General features: G+C 53.4%; 1 protein-coding gene across 12 annotated transcripts in view; it reads right to left on the reverse strand.

The window, feature by feature from the left end:
- The window catches only part of Kcnab2 (potassium voltage-gated channel subfamily A regulatory beta subunit 2), an 87,671-nt gene that overhangs the window by 26,468 nt on the left and 41,430 nt on the right, over positions 1-19,773 (reverse strand). Inside the window, exon 1 of one of the 12 annotated variants that reach the window (XM_042272385.2) lies at positions 1,599-1,850. The exons of 10 other annotated variants lie outside the window; for them this stretch is intronic. In XM_042272385.2, coding sequence (XP_042128319.1) covers positions 1,599-1,810 — 212 coding nt within the window. In that variant the 5' untranslated portion in view covers positions 1,811-1,850. Of the gene's footprint in view, positions 1-1,598; positions 1,851-12,433; positions 12,667-19,773 lie in introns of those variants that run through there. One more of the 12 variants, XM_076565779.1, reaches the window with a different exon arrangement.

Genomic DNA, 19,773 nt, shown 5'->3' on the forward strand with positions numbered 1-19,773 from the left:
CCACTTGTGAGACAGGTGCCCATGAGGCATGTTAGCAGGGAGCCCCTTAAAGGGACTTGTGGATCATGCTTTAGATACCCGTTCTTTCAGCCCCTAGGAAACTGCACATCATTTACTGGGGTATGGTCCCCTCCCTCCAGAGAGCACCAAGAACAGAGGACCAGGTCCTGCCGTGGGGAAGGCTCTGCTCTGCCGTCAGACAGATGGGCACTGCATCTAAGAGGAGCTGGGGCTGGAACTGAATCCAGGTCCCCAGAATGAAAGCCTTTCACTGCTGTATCTTACCCTCCCTGTCTTCAGCACATGTATGCATACGCAGACACACACAAGGACACACATGCACACAGACATACAGGAACACATGCACAGACACACGTGGATACACATATACACACAGAGACATGCATGTGAACACTATGCACACATGATCACCGGGAGCACTTGGGTTCTTTGAGATCCACTTTTCCCTTCACTTAGAGCTCTACGTGTACAGAAACAGCTACACTCGTGTGAAGTCCCGGCGAAACTCAGACTGGCTTCAAAGTCACATCAGGTAACAAGAATCCAAACAAATACACACATAAACACGTACCTATACACACATATATGCATACACAGACATGAATACAGACACATACACACATACATACATACATACTTCTATTTGGTCCTAGCTTTTAATGGCTATCGAAACAAAGATACAAAACCACAGAGATTGTAGAGAGTTCCATTCTGATTGTCCCCACCAAGCTTAGAAGATAGAAAAAGAATTCTTTAGCCGAGATGTTTGTTGATGAACGCCTAACAACCCCAGGACCTGGGGAGGCCAGGGTCTGAGTGTAGATGCAGGACCCCAGTCTCATGCCAGCGCTCACCATGATGGGACCTCAGGGATGTGGCTCCTTTACATCTCGTCTACCTTCTGGGAGCTGGTCCTGGGGAGGTTTAAACTCAACATGACACCAGCCAGGAACTTAGAGGACCCTCCTGTAGTCAGCGAGGACCGCCTGCGCTTGGACTGTCTGAGGCACCAGAAGTAACTGCTCCGATTCCAGCTTTACGAGGTCTTCCCCAACAGGCTGTCTGGGTGCCAGAGTGCTCCCCTGACCTGTTCAGCCTGCACAAACCCAGGGAAGAGCCCTTTCCCTGGAGACTCCATGTGGAGAGGCCCCCTCCCCCTTTCCTCAGAGCACGCACTTCAGGTGCCCAGTTGCTCAGACCCTTGGGCTCTGAGTCTTAAACGGGAGCGAGAAGGACCCCAGCATCTTCTGGGGCCTGTGATATAGCGGAAGCAGGAAGTGGTGAGGGCCGTGGCTGATGTCCTGAGGTCAGACAGTCAAGTCTGATGAGGTGATTTACTATAGGAGCTGAGCCCAGAAAAGAGATAAAGTCAGGGAGAAAAGCCAGTGACTATATACCACCCCCCTCTGTGGCCAAGGAGAAGAGACCTGGAGTTGACCAAGTCTCAACTTACTTTTTTTGCAAGTCTTCCAGGTGCTAAGAGGCCCTTGGCAGACGCTGCCCCGGGTGCCATAGAGACATTTTCAGGAAGGTGAGAAGGCCAGTCCCCGCCCCACAGAACTGACTGCTCTGCCTACCTATATTTCATCCCTGGCTGCTTCACGTTGGTGTCATTGCTGTTTGGAGCGCTCTGCACTGACAGCTGTCCCAGGCTCCGGGCTACCATGGCCACGGCACGGAAACGACTACGGGTGCCCGGGCTGGGGCTGCTGGCTGCCGAGCGACCCAGACGATCTTCAGGGCCACGGGTCTTGAGGCTGTGCTCCGAGCACACGAAGGATACCTGCATGTTGAAGCCGGGCTCTGCTCCTGCTGGATTCAGGAGTCGCCTGCTCCTTAGGAGCCTTTCCCTGCCTCTGATGAGACTTTATCCCAGAGGGTGAAGACGTGGCGGGGAGTTCTCTCAGAGAAAGGATTTCTGAGGGCAACAGAGGACCTGCCTGTGCAGCCGAGTGGAGGGCATCAAATTTCCAGATGATGCTAGACAAGCCCTCATCTGAGAGGAGCCGAAGATCGAGGGGGGAGCTGGAGGTCCAGCAGGGAGGAGCCATGTCCACTCTCTCCTCACACCCCCGTCCCCAGCTGGCTTTTCCCTGTACCACCCTGCTCTGGCTGTTTCACGTCCCTGGCTGTCTCCAAGAGTACACTGCCGGGCTGGTCTGCAAACGACTCACGACTGATGGGCACAGCCGCCTTCTTCTAACAGGAGTGGAGTCCCTTCCTCATGACCTCGCCGCTGGGTGGCTGGATGTATGCCTTGGGGTGGTAGCCTGGGGTCGAGCAGGGCTGCTGTGACTGCATGCTCCTGGGGTGGCCGCTCAGGGGGTCTCAGGGAGCGCAGCTGCTTCTCCTGGTCCTCCTGCCTGGCTCCTGGCTCTATACATGGGGTGCCGGAGGCTCCTGCGGAGCCCGTGAGTGGCCAGCGAGAGGCGCAGGCAGTGCTGGAGAGTCATTATTCATGACGCAGGATGCACAGCCGCCTGCCCTGCTGGTCCCTGGGGGCTGGCGCTGGCTGCTCCAGGCTGACCTGCAGCCCCAAGCCAGGGTAGGCAACACTGGGCCAGGTGTGTGTGTGTGTGTGTGTGTGTGTGTGTGTGTGTGTGCGTGCGCGCGTGTGCATCTCTCTCTGCTCAGGGCCAAGTTACCAGGAAAGGGAAGGGAAAGTGTCCACTCTGACATGATGACCAAGGAAAGCAGGCGGGTCAAAGAAACACAGGGTCCAAGAAGCACAGATTAATACTATCTCACAGCAGGCACCTGTAAGTACTTCTGGAATGAATGAATGAATGAATGAATGAATGAATGAGTGACCCAGGCCCCTACCCTCCCATCCCCATCCTCAGCATAAGGAAGGTCTCTCACTGAACCTGATTTGGCTAAGCTGGCTGGCTAGCTTGTCTCAGGGGTCCATTTGTCTCTGACCCCCCCTCCCCAAGCACTGGGCACACGCTGCCACGCCCAGCTTTGTATGTGGCATCTGCGAACCTGAACTCAGGTCCTTTACTGGCTGAGCCACCTCCAAGACTGTGCCCCCGCCTTTGGGCACGGCCGAGACGAACGACACCTTATGCTCACTGTGCAGCCTCTCAGACTTGACCACCCTCGGGAACAAAGATCTGAAGACGTGTTCTAGGTCAAGCTCAGCAGGCAAAGTGCTCAAAGTCTGAGCCTCGTTAACTGCTCAGGATCAAAACCAACAAGCAAGCAAACGGTGGACAAGCAGTATGCACCCGGAAGAGCTCATCACAGCAACTCTGGCTTCCTGTGGCGGGAGTCACCACAGACCCTAGAGTGTGCCCCCCCCATGCCCATGCTTCCTCCACAGACGAGCAGAGCCTCAGGTCCCTGTGAGCTCAGGCCTAATGCAAAGGAGGGCCCAGTCCCTGAGGGGAGACCTGGACCTGGGCACACAAGCTGGGAGGACAGGGTTGGTGCCTTTACCAAGGATGTCCTGGAAGGTCACACAGGCGCCGCCTACAGAAGCCAGGACGGGTCTAGTTCCTCCTGCCAGCAGCCCACTTAGGCAGCAGGGTTAGCTGGCCTGAGGCCCTGTGCTCCAGATCGGCTGGGGCCCTTTCCAAGCACACTGGGTGGAAGCGGGGTTCAGGGGAGGGTGGTTAAGTTTCTCCTGGGGCTCGAGGAGGACGGCCCTGGCCTTTCAAGAAGGCAGAGCAGACACTCGTCTCCCTGCTGGTGGCTCGCTCTTCCTTTGGATTGAGCAGGAGCAGATCTTAGCATTGCAGCCTCCCCTCGACACGAAAAGTCTGAGACCAAATAGAAAAACGGAACTCAACTCTGGCTAATAACTCATGGGATCTTTTAACACACTCCCTTTATTCCTCAGAGCTTTGAGCATCGCTGTGTTGGCACAGAGCAGTCTGCACTGCACTCAGCCACCAACAGGACCTCAGAAGAACCTGTTCGAAATGCACAGCCTGAGCCCCAGACCCATCAGTGGCTCTGGGGTGGTTCCTGGAGGCAGGTTTTTAAAATGACTTATTTTTAGGTTTAATTATGTGTATGCACGTGTGTCTGAATGTGGGTATGTGCATGTGTGTGTAGGTGCCCACAGAGGCCAGAAGAGGGTGTGGGACACCCGGAGCTGGAGTTACAGGTGGCTGTGAGCCACCTGCTGTGGGTGTCGAGAATCACACTCCAGTCTTCTGTGAGAGCTGTGTGCACTAATAACTGCTGAGCCACCTTTCCAGCTGGAGATGTGTCTAAGCAGGAGCTTTGAGCTACACATGCTGGTCTAGCAGAAGCCCCTGTCCTTTCTTCTTACGTATTTCTCTGTGCTGGCTAACCAGGGCATCTCACAAGGGCGGGGGGCCTCACTGTCCCTCCAGAGTCACTCTTAACCACGTGGGGTGCCATAAATAGCTGGGCTAGTGAGTGAGGCCCAGAGAGGCAGAGTCACTGCAGAACTGGGGACCCACTCCTAAGTACGTTCCTAGAGAAGGCGAATCACATGAAACCATAAGAAGGTGAACATAAATGTCCATAACAGTGTTTTTCACCATAGTCAAAAGATGGCAACAGCTCAAATGTCCACCCACCAACGAACGGCCACACAACATGGTTTACCCCACGATGGAATAACAACAACAGTTCAGCTGTGAAAAGAAGTCCTGACACACGCTACGGCAGGGGTGGAACCCCACGCTGCTGCCGCAGGGAAGAAGCAGATCGCAAAGGTCACACCCTGCCACCTCATTTGCATGAGATGCTAAGGAGAGGGAAAACACACCGGTGCACAGCGGCTGCCAGGGTGCAAGGGAAGTCGTCTTGGTGCTGGGTGCTGGGGATCACACCCAAAGCCTCTTGGAGCTATGGAGGCATCCTAACATCGGCTCTACCCTAACCATTTTCTTCCCAATGACATTTTGAGACGACGTTTCCCTAAGCTGTCTAGGCAGGCCTTGAACTTGCAATCCTCCTGCCTCAGTAGCTGGGATCACAGGAGTGTGTCATTACAACCAGCAATTTGTACTTTAAATAAGTGAATTGCACGGTATGGGGGATGTCCATCTAAATCGAGTGGTTACCCCACCTTCCAGGTCCTCCTCCTCCAAAGCCTCTGGGTCTTCTGCTCCCTGTGGCCGTGCCCAAATGATTCTCTGCCTTTGTCCCCAGTCACCTCGACACATCAATCACCAGGGGGTGGTCACCTTGGTGCTCCTGCTGTGACACAGCGTCACAGGCCCAGCTGCCTGTCAATTAACATTAGACCAACCAGCCAAGCAAAGTCTCTGGGGCTCCTGAGGACACCGAGGGCCTGAGGTTGCTGCTGGTCTCCCGCTGACAGAGAGACGCTGGCGGGGTCAGCTTCTCCGCTGCTGCTTCCGTTCAGTCACCTGCGTTCAGTCACCTGCGTTCAGTCACTGGCCCTGACAACACACCGCTGCTCTTTCACCCTCAGCATCAGCGCCTGGCTGCTCAAAGGCCAACATTCTCAGTGTCAGTGCTGAGCGGGACTCTCACCCCATCAGAGGGGCCTCTCAGGGGTAATGGGCAGCTGGGCAAGAGAAGTCAAGCCCCTGGCATCTGTGCCGGGATTCCTGTGATCAGGCCAAGGTGGGGACTGCTTCATGGTGAGCTGGTTTTCAGGTAGTTACTCGACACGGATGGGGTCTTGTCTCTGTGGCCTTGCAGGGGAGGGCAGAGCAGTGAAGCTGGGGCCGCACAGGTCAGGGTTGCCGGGACCTGAGACGATCACTCAGCTCCTCTGCGGTGGCTCCTGCCAGGAGAGGCAGCCCAGCATGGACACAGGCCACGGGCAGCTCTGAGCTGTGGGATTTCCTGCTTGCCAGTTGTCTCCATCCCAGTTCCCATCGCTGGCCCTGCTCCTCCAGAAAGGCCCCCTGGTTTTTCTACCCGCTTCCTTTGGCATCTGCTTCTTGTCCATATGGTGTTGAGGTGCATTTCCAAGTGGAAGATTTGGGGGCTGTTGGGCAGTGTAGGTTCTCGAAGCCAAGAAGGTCCTTTTGAGCCAGGCCTGGGGTAAGGGTTACGTTACTGCCTTACAGGATGCTTAGGACAACTCCATGAGGTTGTGACTCTGCTTTCAAATAAGGCGGCTAGGATGTGATGAGGCCAAGTGGCTTGCTTGAGGTCCCACCAAGTTTATCTTTTCATGTTAATATTTAAGTTTAAGCTTAGCTGAGTCCCAAGGTGGCCATCAACATAGAAGGATGCTCAGTGGTGTCCTCTAGCCTCAGGTATTGACTCGGCCTCAGTGATAAGCTGATGTACTGAAATCCTGAGCACCTGTGAAGCTGCCTACGTTTGAAAACAGGGTCTCTGCAGATGGAAGCATGTTAAGATTAGATGGTACCAGATTAGAATGGGCCGGGTCTTAGGGTTTCTATTGCTGTGGTAAAACACCATGACCAAAAAGCAAGTTGGGGAGGAAAGGGTTTATTTATCTTCTACATCACTGTTCATCACTGAAGGAAGTCAGGACAGGTACTCAAACAGGACAAGAACCTGGAGGCAGGAGCTGAAGCAGAGGCCATGGAGGGGTGCTGCTTACTGGGTTGCTTCCCATGGCTTGCTCAGCCTGCTTTCTTATAGAACCCAGGACCACCAGCCTAGGGATGGCACTGCCCACATGAAGCTGGGCTCTTCCCCATGGATCACTAAGAAAATGCTTTACAGGCTTGCCTAGAGCTCGATCTTATAGAAGCATTTCCTTCCTTCCTTCCTTCCTTCCTTCCTTCCTTCCTTCCTTCCTTCCTTCCTTCCTTCCTTCCTTCCTTCCTTCCTCCCTCCCTCCCTCCCTCCCTCCCTCCCTCCCTCCCTCCCTCCTTCCCTCCCTCTCTCCCTCCCTCCCTCTCTCCCTTCCTCCATTGTTATATTTTCTGAGACAGGGTTTCTCTGTGCAGCTCTGACTGTCCTGGAACTAAACTCCACAGACCAGGCTGGCCTCGAACTCAGAGATCTGCCTGCCTCTGCCTCTCAAGTGCTGGGATTAAAGGTATGCACTATTACTGCCCAGCTGGAGGCATTTTCTTAATTGAGGTTCCCTCCTCTCAGATGACTTTAGCTTGTGTCAAGTTGACATAAAGCTATCTACACAGGTCCCAGAGCCAATGACTGGTGGTCTTTCTGCAGAGAGAGATTTGGAGACACACAGGGAAAAAAACAACATGAAGACAGAGACAGAGACCATGATGGCACGTCTAAATGCCAAGGAACAGTGAGGGTGACTGAGCTACCACGAGCTGGCAGAGGCAGGAAGGACTGTGCCTCGGAGTGTCCAGAAGGAGCACGGTCCCACAGATACCTGTATCCCAGATACCTGACTTCTTGAGCTGCATCCTAACTCATCCTGCTCCAACTGCCTGCATCCTCACAGCTGTGGGGGAGTGAGGCAGATCCTTCTGCAGATGTCCAACCCTGTCTAGCCATCTGTCCTTAAAGACATACATGGAGGGGGCTGGGGAGATGGCTCAGTGGTTAAGAACACTTGCTGCTCCTGCAGGAGACCTGAGTTTGGTTCCCAGAACCCACATGTTGGTTAACAGTTGGCTATCACTCCAGTTCCAGGGGAATCTAGTGACCTTTTCTGATCTCCATAGATACCAGGCACACATGCAGTGCACATACGTATAGGCAGGCAAAACACTCATACACATGAAGAATAAAAATAAATCTCAAAAAAAAAAAAAAAAAAAAAAAGGGAAAAAAGACACATGTGGATTCCCAGCTCTTCCTAGAAACCTCCTGTGGCTAGATGTGATTGCAGGCTGACAGAGCAAATTACAGCCTGCTCAATTAGTGTGGCAGCCTGCCAAAGTTCCCTGGCTCATGGTAACAGTCCTGGGTCTAGAAGCAGGAATGCAGACTTAGGACTCCTGGCCTTAGGAGTGACTGAAGGTCCCTTGGCCTAGGGCTAGAGCTCTCCATCACCAGATGGAGTTTCCTGTGCTGTCGACCCCCTTCAAGGAAGCAGCAAGAAAAATTCATGCTTCAAGGAACATTTCGGAAGATGTGTTCAGACCACTCAGCACTGTCCTAGGCTTACAGAGGTGTAGACCCTTCCAGGAGCTGGGAAATGACAAAAGTGAATGGGGTAAGGCCACAGAGAGGTGGGAGGCCAGCAGCCCAGAAAGGGTAGTGTGCTGTGAAGAATTCTGTACATTGTGAACAAATGTTGCTCTCATTGTTAATAAAAAGCTGATTGGCCAGTAGCCAGTCAGGAAGTATAGGTTGGACAACCAAATTAAGGACTGGGAAGAAGGGCAGAGTCAAGTGTCACCAGCAGACAGAACAAGATGGGCATGTCGTACTGAGAAAAGGTACCAAGTCACATGGCAAAGCCTAGATAATAAATATAGGGTAACATAAATGTAAGAGTTAGCATTAACATAAATGTAAGAGTTAGCGTTAACATAAATGTAAGAGTTAGCTAGTAACGAGCCTGAGGTACTGGCTGAGCATTTGCAATTTATATTAAGTCTCCGTGTGCGTTATCTGGGAGCAGGTGGTCGGGACAGGAAAACTCCGCCTACAGTAGTGGTTAGAAGGTTGCTCAGGACAGTCTCTTTGGGGACAGACCTAGATGGTGATGAGGGGAGGGACTTGATCATGTGACAACGAGGGGAGACAAACTCCAGGAAGAGGGAAAGAGGGTGCAAGACCCCAAGTGAAGAAACACATGCCTGCAGCACTGAGCATATGCTAGTAACCTGAAGTGAAATCAGAGGCAGGAGTCTGGGTTCATTCCACCAAGAGAAGAAGAGTCAACAGCCTCGTCCAGCCAGCAGATCCAGGGGCTGGGCCACAGCTTCCAGCTGCCCATGGCAGCAGCCAGGTGGGGATGGGCAGGGAGCTGGGAGAGTCCCCTTGTACTCACACATTCAATTCTCCTTCCTATTTCTTGTATGTATGTGCATATGTGTGTTTGTGTGCATATGTGGGTGTGTGCATATGTGTGCTTATGTGGATATGTGTGTTTGTGTGCATATGTGGGTGTGTGCATATGTGTGTTTATGTGCTTATGTGGGTGTGTGCATATGTGTGCTTATGTGCATATGTGTGCTTATGTGCATATGTGTGCTTATGTGCATATGTGTGTTTATGTGCATATGTGGGTGTGTGCATATGTGTGCTTATGTGCATATGTGTGCTTATGTGCATATGTGTGTTTATGTGCATATGTGGGTGTGTGCATATGTGTGCTTATGTGCATGTGTGGGTGTGTGCACACATGCGATGAGGCAAGATGTAATTCATGTACCATCCGCTTTGTTCTTTTGAGAGAGGGTCTTTCATCGTCTTAGGACTTTCTTATAAGCTAGTCTGGCTGGCTAGTGAGCCCCTGGGATCTGGCCCTCCACCTCCTCAGTGCTGGGATTACAAGGACTACCATGATTGCTTTTTAAACAAGGGTTCACAGGAATTGAACTCAGCTCCTTGTGCTTTCGGGGAAAGCGTTTTCTGACTGAGCTGCCCTCTGGCCCTTCTGGCCTTTGTTTTTAATGGTGAGAGTTGAGAACAGTTAGAAAGCTTTTCCACATCACAGGTTCAGCAGAGATGATGAGACATCTTACACAGCCATTTCCAGAATGCTCCAATCAGTGCTTACCTTTTTAAGCAAGGCTTAATCTAGTCTCAACCCAGTAACTAGCAGAGGAAAGTTCACCAGGGAATGGCAATTTGATAGGATCTTTAATGAATGCTGCCACAAGTCACCTAGTTTGAGGCCAGCAACACAGAGGTCACCATGCATGTCACAGTCGCTGTGGGTGAGACAACTCTCACCCTGCCTACGGGAGAATTGTCTTCTGGTCTTCTTCCTCCTTGGGGAGTGGGTTGTCTCATAGGACACCTGCCCCCATGGTATGGACCAGGTGTGCAGCCAGAACACTATTTTTGGAACCTCAGGCAGAGAGAATTATCACCCCATCTTTGCTAGTTTCCTGGGGCTTGTGACACAGCAGAGTCACAAGCGAAAAACAGGCGGCACCCACTCTCACGGCCTGGAGGCCAGGCAGCTGGCAAGCAGGAGCTAGCGGGATGTGCTCCCTCCAAGGGTGTTAGTGACGATCCTTGCCTCACTCAGCTTCTGGTGGCTGTTGGGAGTCCCTGCCATCCCTTGGACTGTCTCTGTGTTCCCATTCTTTGCATCTGTCATATGGCCTTCAAGTATCCTGTATCACTTCCACTCACCTGATCACACTGACAAAACCCCTGTAAGATGACCCAAATAAGGTCACTCTCTGAGGTTCAGGGAATACATAAAATTTGGCGGCAGGACATGATTAAACCCACCACACCCCATCATCACAATCCCGTCTACACTGGAGGGAGCTGTTTTCTCAGAGTCGGGAAGGCACGGTTTAGTTCCTCCCCACCTCATCGATCCCAATGCTCTTTGCCTCGCTCTCAGCTCAGCCATCTAGACCTTCTCTCATCTCCTGCAAGGGGACTAGGAGGTCCCATGTCTTCCGGTGGGATTTCTCTCAGACTGTTCAGGACCCAGCTCTCATGTCACCTCCTCAGATCAGCCTCCCTGCCACAGACCCCCCAACACACCCTGCTTTACAGCTTCACTTCCCCGCCCCGCTGCACCATGATGTGGAGGGCGTAAGGCCGAGGCCCTTGTTCCTCTTGTTCACACAGGGTCTCTGGGGTGTAGTCCCAGCTCTAGTGCCAACAGCCTCTCAGTAAACATTTGTTGAGTGCATGCTCAGTTCCGCGAGCAGCCAGCACAGAACAAAACAAGGCCCAGTGTCTCCACGCTTGAGCAGTTTCCATCACAATCACAGGCTCAGTTGTGGCCACCCACAGACTGACCAACGGTCCTCCCTCACAGCGGACATAGAATACAAAGACTTCCCAATCCTGCTGTCTCGGGGACCACCAGAAGTGTTTTGTTTCTTTAAACTACAACCATATGTTCAAACAATGGCCCAAAGGACCAAACACAATGTCCAAGAGGGGACGATAAAAGAGCAGCCCTGATCTCCACTCACTGTGCAGAGAACAGCCAAACCCTGGGGCTAAACTATAAGAAACCGAGTTAGATGTTACTTCAGATAAACATGTAATTATTTATTTTATGTGCCAAATATTGCACCAGACATACTGATATGAAAATATATACTTGCTGTCTACCTGAGATTCTAAGGTACAGGCACCTTTGATTTTCATTTGCAACACTGGCAGCCCTATGAGGACCGGAGGAGACAGTCCCCTTAGACCACCTGGATCTGGAAGTTACAGATAGGAAAGACACACTCTGCCTATGGGTCCTCAGGCTCTGTGGTCAGGAGCTGTCCTGGGTGCTGAATACAGAGAGGTGTGCGTTATACAAAAGTGCTCTTCTGAGAGTCAAAGAAAACTTATCCTACATGCAGCATTCAGACAGAGAGAACCTTTATTCTATAGCCTTTGTTCCCACAGTTACAGTTGGGTACAGCTAATTCTGAGGTGACCTGCTGATTTCAGGACGCGAAGGACACACTTTTTGGTTCGCAGAACACAGCCCAGGGTTTTCTTTCCAGAATGGGTTTGTATTAGAGATGGTGAGTTGACGTATTTTCCTTTAAAATTTTTTAGATTTATTTATTTTATTTTATGTGTTTGCATGTTTTGCCTGTAGAGGTTGGAAGAGGGCAATGGATCCCTTGGAACTAGAGTTATGGATGCTAATGAGCCACCATGTGGGTGCTGGGAAATAAACATGGATCCTTTGCAAGAGCAACAGGTACCTGTCACTTCTGAGCTGTCTCCCCAGTCCCATTTAAAAAATATTTATTTTATTTGTAAATTTTTTGGTAGTGTATATATACGCATGCATATATATATATATATACACACACACACACACACACACACACACACACACACACACACACACACACACACGTTTGCACGCGGCTGCAGTACCTACACAAGCCAGAAGGCGGCAGATGCTCTGGAATTGGAGTCACAGGCAGGTGTGAACTGCCCTGCTCTGGTGCAGGAAGCTGAACTCAGGTCTTCTGAATAAACAGCCAGTGCTTCTAACTGTGGGGCCATCTCTCTCCAGCCCCACTGAAGTGTTCACACCAACTCACACTTAGCCAACCCCTCCTGACTAATTTGTCCCAGTGAAGTTGCCACAAGACAAATGAAATAGCCTTTCCCCGTTTAGCAAAGTTTCCCGCCATGAAAATGCTCAAATAACCAAATTTCCAAACCTTGTAATACTTATGTTTGGACAGTTGGGACTACAGCAGACATTCAGTTTCTTCATGGAGGCATTTCTATGTGGCTGGAAATTTCCAAACTGAAAATATTCATCCTGAGCCACAATAAAACTGTTTCCAGGGCTGCATGCCTCTCTTGTGTAGAACCTCCTTGCAATCCTCCTTGGATATCGTGGGGACCCCTGGACCACCCCCCTCTCTAGCCCAGCCCTTACCGATACTTCATGCCTGTGCGCTGGGCGGTGCAGCCGTCCAGGGAAAGGCCGTGCATGCGGAGGAAGCTCTCCATGTTCCTGGCCTGGGCGGCTGCCCGCACCTCCCTCAGCCGCTGCAGCTCCACCGTGTCTGTCTGGCGGACTGGATGCAGGGTCCAGTCCGAGTGACATCTGCTGCTGACACTCCGCAGACTCTCGCTGTACGTCATGGACAGCATGGTGCCGCCTGGAGCTGCCACTGTCCAGACGGGAAATGCCGGGTGGCGGCAGTTTAGAGAGTTTGTTGGTTTGTTGGTGCCTCTGGTGCCCTAGGCTGGCCAGCTGGCCGCAGGACAGGGCGCAAATGCAGAGGTGGCAATCTTCAGGCAGAACTGCCACCAGGGCATGCCTGAGTCCTGGGTGAAATACCCTTGGCCTGAGATTCTTGTCCTTAAAATCATGCTTGCTGGGGGACGGGCTTGCCCACCTCCACCCCGGCAGCTCCAAGGGAAGCCGGCCAAGCTGGATTGCAGGTAGGAGGGGGCACTGCCCCCAAGCAGCACAGTGTGACCGAGCATGGGGGACATGCAGAAAGGCAGTCCGTGAACACGGCCGAGGACAGTTCTGCTGCCCGGTGGTGGCTGAGACGCCACATCATTGGGCTTGGTGAGGGGTCACCAGGTGAACCCAGGCAAAAAGCTGTCCCAGGGAAGAAGCACAAGGCACATGTGCCACAGAAGCAAGCTCTAAGTGGGATCCTGCCACAGCGTGCCCTTATCCAGCATGCCAGGGGCTCAGCTCAGGGAGGCTGTGTTTGTTCTCAAGCCTGGGGAAAGGGAGCTGGGAGGCCTGTAGTGCACTGTTCGCTTGCTGGAAGTTCTACTGCACTAGCAGAGGTCTTTGGGGTTTTTGTAACAGGGGATGGGGCAGGGGGCAGAGGAGGTAGGTTTATTGAGAGTGTAAAGTTTCAGTTTATACATCCAGAACCGTTCACAGAGTCATCCTAGATGATGAATTCACTCCCAGAGACCAAGATCAACACAGTCTCTATGAAAGGGAATGGGGACATAAATGGTGGCCCTGATAGTGGACACTGGTGTGGCTGGAAGGACCACGTATCTAGGAAGAAAGAACGTGTTTGCGACGTTCTCCTGCAGGCAGCATGAACAGGGACAAGTGAGCCCTGTGGCTGCGGGAGGGAGAGGGAGCCACACCCTGCTCTGTCAACAGCTGGACACAGCGGCAGGCATAGGCGAGACTGAGGTCTGCAAGCCAGGCCCCGTCCTCGGCACCACCTATGCCCAGATGCGGCATGGCAGCCCCAGAAGTGTCACTAAAAGGTGCAGGAGGAAGTTACTATTGCACTTGCATCAGCTGCAGCGGTGAGCTCCCGAGTCCCTCTGTTTGCTAGAAGGGAACCAGCTTGGTGCCATCTTTGGCCCAGAAGAATGCACGCTTGACTGAGTGCAGAAAGGAGCTGAAGGGGTACTGTGTGGATGTAGGGGTGGTCTGAGTAGCCCTGGGCTGGGGCTGGTCCCTCCGGGGGCCAGAGGAAGGGCCCACTAAGGACAGGAGTTTGAGATGACTATATGCAAGTCCTCCCAGCCCGGGTCACCTCCCTGCTTGGCCTGAGTGAGCACTGCAGGTGTGGGCCACCTGCAGGGACTCTGTAGCTGGCCCTCGCACAGAGGGTTTCCCTGCAGTTGTCTTCACATGAAGACTGTCACGTATGCTCTGGTCAAATCTAGCATGGGGCTTAGCTCACAGTAGGTTCTGGGAACAGCATGTGCAGCTGAGTTAGGAAAGGGGCCTAGAGAGGGTCTGGGAAGACCAATAGACAGTGGAATCCCAGGGAGGGAGGGAGAGACAGACAAACAGAGACAGAGAGACAGAGATAGAGAGTGAGACACATGCATACAGATCCTAGAGAATCTCAGAGAGACAGAGAGACACACAGAGACAGAGAGATAGACAGAAAGAGATGCACACACACAGAGAGAGAGATAGAAACACAGACACACACACACACACACACACACAGAAAGAGAGAGAGAGAGAGAGAGAGAGAGAGAGAGAGAGAGAGACAGAGACAGAGACAGAGACAGAGAGCAGAGAGAGAGAAATGGAGAGAGGAGAGAGGCAGTAGTTTCCAGATCTTGGGTCTTCTGCCCTGAGCGTGGCTAGACGGTGTCTCCCCAGCAGGTGCTGTGCTGTCTGCACATGGCCAGAGCCTTGCTTGTGGGGCATGGCTCCCCATCTCATGACCCCTTTCCTGTGGCATTTATCGGCTTTGTACAGGTACTTTCCTAATTGTCCCGACTGCTCTGCCTCCCTGCAGCTGCCTGCTCCTGTTCCCAGCAGTGCCCATGGAGTCCACCGTAGGGGCCCTGCCTCTGAAAGGCAAGCTAAGGCTGTATGGGGCCTTGCCAGGCTGAACCCTAGTGGCAATGCCCCTGTAGCAGCACTGACTCCTGACGCAGGCTTAGCCCTGACTTACAGACGTTTTTGTGGCGGGAGGTACAGTTCCCACACTAGGACTGACATTCACCACTGCTCACGGTTTTGGGGTAGAAGTGAGGTGCCATCTGCAGGGTTCTGGATACTGAAACAGATGGGACCGGGGTTCTGCAGAGGCCTGGTTTCTCTAGGAAAATATACCTGGGGGCTGCCAAAGGGCCTCAGCTCACCATGAGGCACATCCTAAGGAATGTGGACCTGAAACCCACAGGTGGCAGGACAGGCTCCCTCTCCCTCCCGCAGGCTGGCCACTGCCTCCTCCAGGAGGCGCAGGGCAGTAGTGGGCAGCTGCTCTGGAGGTTTTTTGTGGCCGGCAGCCAGCCCTGTGTGGAATGGAGGCCAGCTCTCTCTTCCCTGGGGTGAGAGAGAAGGCCAGCTGGGCAGGCTACAGCTGGGAGCTCTTCCCGAAAAGTGGGCAAGATGTACACACTCCCAGCCAGGCCGAAATCAATAGCCATTAGCTTTCAAGACATTGCCCACAAAAGTGTCTGGGGTCTGCAGGGGTCTGCAAACACTGTCAGGGCTCCAGTGTGGGATAGAGTGGCTAAGCTCTTGGTCCAGGACGGGGCAGCACTCTCTGCCACCTCACGGCCACACAGGCAGGTACTTGTGAAGTGACAGAGGCTTGTCACCAGGCTGTGGGGTGCCTGTCCCCAAAGGTGTGCACGATAACACCAGAGGCTAGAACGAGCCCTGCGGACGCCAAACATCACCAGGAAATTATGGCCACTAAAAACATCCCCCTACAGAGAACACATGCATTCCCTACAAGACGGGAGGAAACGGGAGAGGCGGGAAAGAACAGGGCCCTTCTACCTCCCTGGTCGGCTGCATGGCCACCGCTGAGGGAATATGCAGGTTCCGTGGCATGGGGCAGCCCGGAGCCTTCTGTGACAAGTGAGTAACCAGCGATCTAAATGAAGAGAACTGGGAGAGGGTGGCAGCCTAGCCCAGAGGGTCCATAATCCTGGTGTGCGTGTGCGAGTGTGTGTGCAGGCGTGTGCATGTGAGTGTATGTACATATGTACATATGTGTGTGTGTGTGTGTGTGTGTGTGTGTGTGTGTGTATGTGTATTAACTCTGGGTAGGAGCTGGGGCCACCCAGAGAAGGTTATATTGATACGTGTAGATGGCTCCTGGGTTCTGGCAGCCTGGGTGTACAGGGACAAAGCTTACCACTCTGGACTCCCTCATGCTGGGGCTATACGCTGGGCTTTCCTTAGAGGTGAATACAGTACAGTGGGGTTCTTAGATACCAGGTTCCAGGTGAGACAGTGCCAGTGAGGAAGGAGGGAAGCCCACTTTCAAGGCTCCTCCCACCCGAGCTTAGAAGTACAGTGACCTCTGACCTCTGAGCGGCAACATCCCAGCCACTTTCTAGAGTGAGGCTCTCTGGAACTCTAACACTACATCCTACCAGGTCTCTAGAAAATATGAATACCACCCCCCTCTCCCTCCACGAGGACCTGCTAATTCCACTCACTTGTAGTTTTCTCTGCAAATCTATTCCTGTCGGCCGGGGGCTCAGGGGACTCCACGCGAAGTCACACAGTGACATGGAAAAGTGAGATGACAGCCGTGTAACCTCATTAAGCCAGCAGGAACTGCCTCCTCCCTCCCCAGCTTGCCCTCTGCCTGGAGCTTCTAAACTCGCGTCTGCTTACAAACAGCCACCGAAGCCGACGCGAGGCCGAGAAAGAAGCCCTGCCTCTCGGTCAACCGGCAACATGTGTCCAGAGGCCGGAGACCTTCCGGAAGCTTTGGAAGCAGAAACACAGGGAAGTGGTCACCATTCCGGGGCACGGCTCTGCAACTCACTGCTCACACATCATCCCCACAGCACACAGACACAGTCCTTTTTGCTCAAGAATCACCAGCAAACCGAGACCGGGTTAAGCTCCTAGACAGGCTTCTCAGAAAGCAACAAACCTCACGGACAGCATCGCCAGCCCAAGTCATGAATGCTGAATCTTAATCAAGGGTAATGCCAGTGAGGCATGAGCTAGAAGGCAGGTCCCTGGTAGACAGGAAGATAGCCAGGCCAGCGCCACACAGGGTGGGCAGCAAGCAGGATCAATCGCGGGGTGGTGGGTGCAGCCAGGTGCGAGCCCGCCCACCCTCCTCCATCTAGTTACCTCAAGTGCCCCCGGATGGGCTATTTGAGGTTGTCTGCTTTGAAAAAGTGTGGATGGTCTGATTTCTGATCAGCAGGAAGCGTCCCCAGACATCACCCCAGCTCTATCATGTAAGTTCCCGGGGATGCCTGTGTCCAGGCAGGACCCCTCAGATGGTGGCTGCTACATCCCTTCCTGCACCCGACTCACCTGCTTCCCTGGGTGCTGCTTGTTAAAAAGGCCACAGTCTAGTTATTAGGGAGCTAAGGAGGCGGCGGCGGGCGCAGTGGCGTTTTCATTAGGGAGTGTCACTGCAGAACGTCAGAAGCAATTGGTGAATGAGAGAGCCCCACACGGGTCGGCTTTGGAGGCAGCAAGTCCATTAGCCTCTATTAAGGAGTTTTCATCTTGTGGAAGAGGCTGAATTATTCACGAGCGCCTCTCCCCTAAAAGCTCAGGAAGTGCAGTGCTGTGCTGCAGCCTGGCAGTGCCGATGCCTGGGATGGGCGGTTGGGGTGCAGCATGAGGAGGGGTCCTGCCCCCTCCCCTGGTCTCGCCTCGCTGCCTCTGCCGCCCTTGCGTCAGAGCACAGGTCTTCTGAGCCTCGGGCAGCTCTTCCCTCAGAGCTGGCTGTTCATTATTTGAACGCCAGCCACATAGCTCACGGCTTCTGCTCCACCCCATCCCAAACCGTGGCTGCAGTGGACAGCTAGGGGACCCATGGCGTGCGGTCACTGCTACAGGGAAGAGGCACACAGAGATCCTCTTCCCTTCCTCTGGGATGTACCCTATGTGGGTGTATGTATGCGTACCTGCCTATACCTGGAAGGTTCTAGAAATCTGTTTGGGCACACAATGCCCATTTCCCTCACAGGACATCCGGGGCTTCAGGTAAAGCTTCGGATTGTTCACTGTGAGGCCCAGCACCAGACTGAGGCAAAAATGCAAGAAAAAAAAAAACAACCCACTATCTCAGTGCAGCTCTGTGGCGCCTCCTATCGGCGGGGAAATGCATTTTCCTGACCTTTGGCCTCTCCAAGGTCAGGAGCCTCGGGCTGGCTGTAGGAACCTGAGCAGGAACATCCGTGTTTGCTGAAGTCCAGCTTCTGGGGACTGAGGACTGCCCTCTTTCCCTCTGGCACTTCCTCCACGGAAGAGTGTGGGGGGAGGGGGAGGCCCTGGCTAGAGGTGGCGAACGTGTGGACCATCTGCTGCGTGTGGACAAACGAGGCCCCATGTGGCCGAAGAAGGTGACTCCAGCCAATCCACAGACAGGAAACATGTCAGCTGCCACATGACACCCGCGTGTCACACGGGATTTCACCCCCTTACTGATCTGAGAGCCACTCTGCTGGTGACCAGGACAGACAGAGGACCCTGTCACAGCACTTCTGCCACCAAAGCACCAGGGTTAAGTCATGTGATGAGCTCTGTGATGGACATGCTCAGTGCCGTGTGGATGGGCGCCTCACAGTGAACGGCACCTGATCAGTCCAAGTCTGAATGAAGATCCCAGCGTCTGAGGTCGCCAAAGGTCTGGCCCAACCGCTATGTGAAAACCACAGGAGACCCAAAGGACAGGAAAGACCCGAGGTCTCCTGGTGTGAGGGCCAGCCATCACTGTGCACAGCTCACCACAGTTTCACTTCAGCCATCGCTGTGCACAGCTCACCACAGTTTCACTTCAGCCAGTGCTGTGCCCAGCTCACCACAGTTTCACTTCAGCCAGTGCTGTGCACAGCTCACTACAGTTTCACTTCAGCTGCACTGTGCACAGCTCACCACAGTTTCACTTCAGCTGCACTGTGCACAGCTCACCACAGTTTCACTTCAGCTGCACTGTGCACAGCTCACCACAGTTTCACTTCAGCCATCGCTGTGCACAGCTCACCACAGTTTCACTTCAGCCAGTGTTGTACACAGCTCACCACAGTTTCACTTCAGCCAGTGTTGTGCACAGCTCACCACAGTTTCACTCACACATGTTCTTTCCTGGGGCTCCTTTTCAGCCCGTTTCTCTGCCCCCCAACCAGGCAGAGGGATCCCAAGGACCCTGGGGCTCAGGTACAAGTTAGGTTTTTGGCTCAGATCCTTCCAGAACAAAGGCCACACACCCCTCCCGTGCCACGGAGACGGACATACAAGTGTTTTCAAGTTCAAGTTTAGGGGGACGTCTGACCCAGTCAACATTTCGTCAAACCAGGGACAAGACCTTAGAGACGACGGCGCAAATCAGCCCGTGGTGAACCCAGGCACGGTCATGATCGTGAGGCCGTGGGAAGGAAACGACTGTGAAGCCAGTGCTGACCTGGCAGACACACCCAGACTTCCGGTGTAACAGAGGACCCACGGCAGGCTTGGGGGGATGGCTCGGCTGTCAAAGGCTGGGTTCTCAACCAAAACTATGAGAATACCCCACAGCACCTCCTCTGGGAAGTGCTCACCGGACTGGGACCGTGACCTCTGACCTTACAGGCTCCCTGGCACAGCTGCCTGCAGGTTTGGGCTGGATAGTCTCCCGGGAAGGTTGTGTCTTCTGGGTGTGTCCTTTGCTTTGCAGGTGAGGGTGAGACGTCTAGAGGGAGGGGCAGAGTGGCCCGAGAGGAGCCCAGGCTTCTTGATGCCACACCCTGATAGGGCACCTGGCTTCCAATTCCCCATCAGAGAAGTGTATCCGAGAGATACGGTGACCGCTAACCTCGACCCAAATCACATGGGCACCACACACA

The sequence above is a fragment of the Peromyscus maniculatus genome, chromosome 2 (genome assembly GCF_049852395.1).
Source record: "Peromyscus maniculatus bairdii isolate BWxNUB_F1_BW_parent chromosome 2, HU_Pman_BW_mat_3.1, whole genome shotgun sequence".
NCBI classification, from domain to species: Eukaryota; Metazoa; Chordata; class Mammalia; order Rodentia; family Cricetidae; genus Peromyscus; species Peromyscus maniculatus.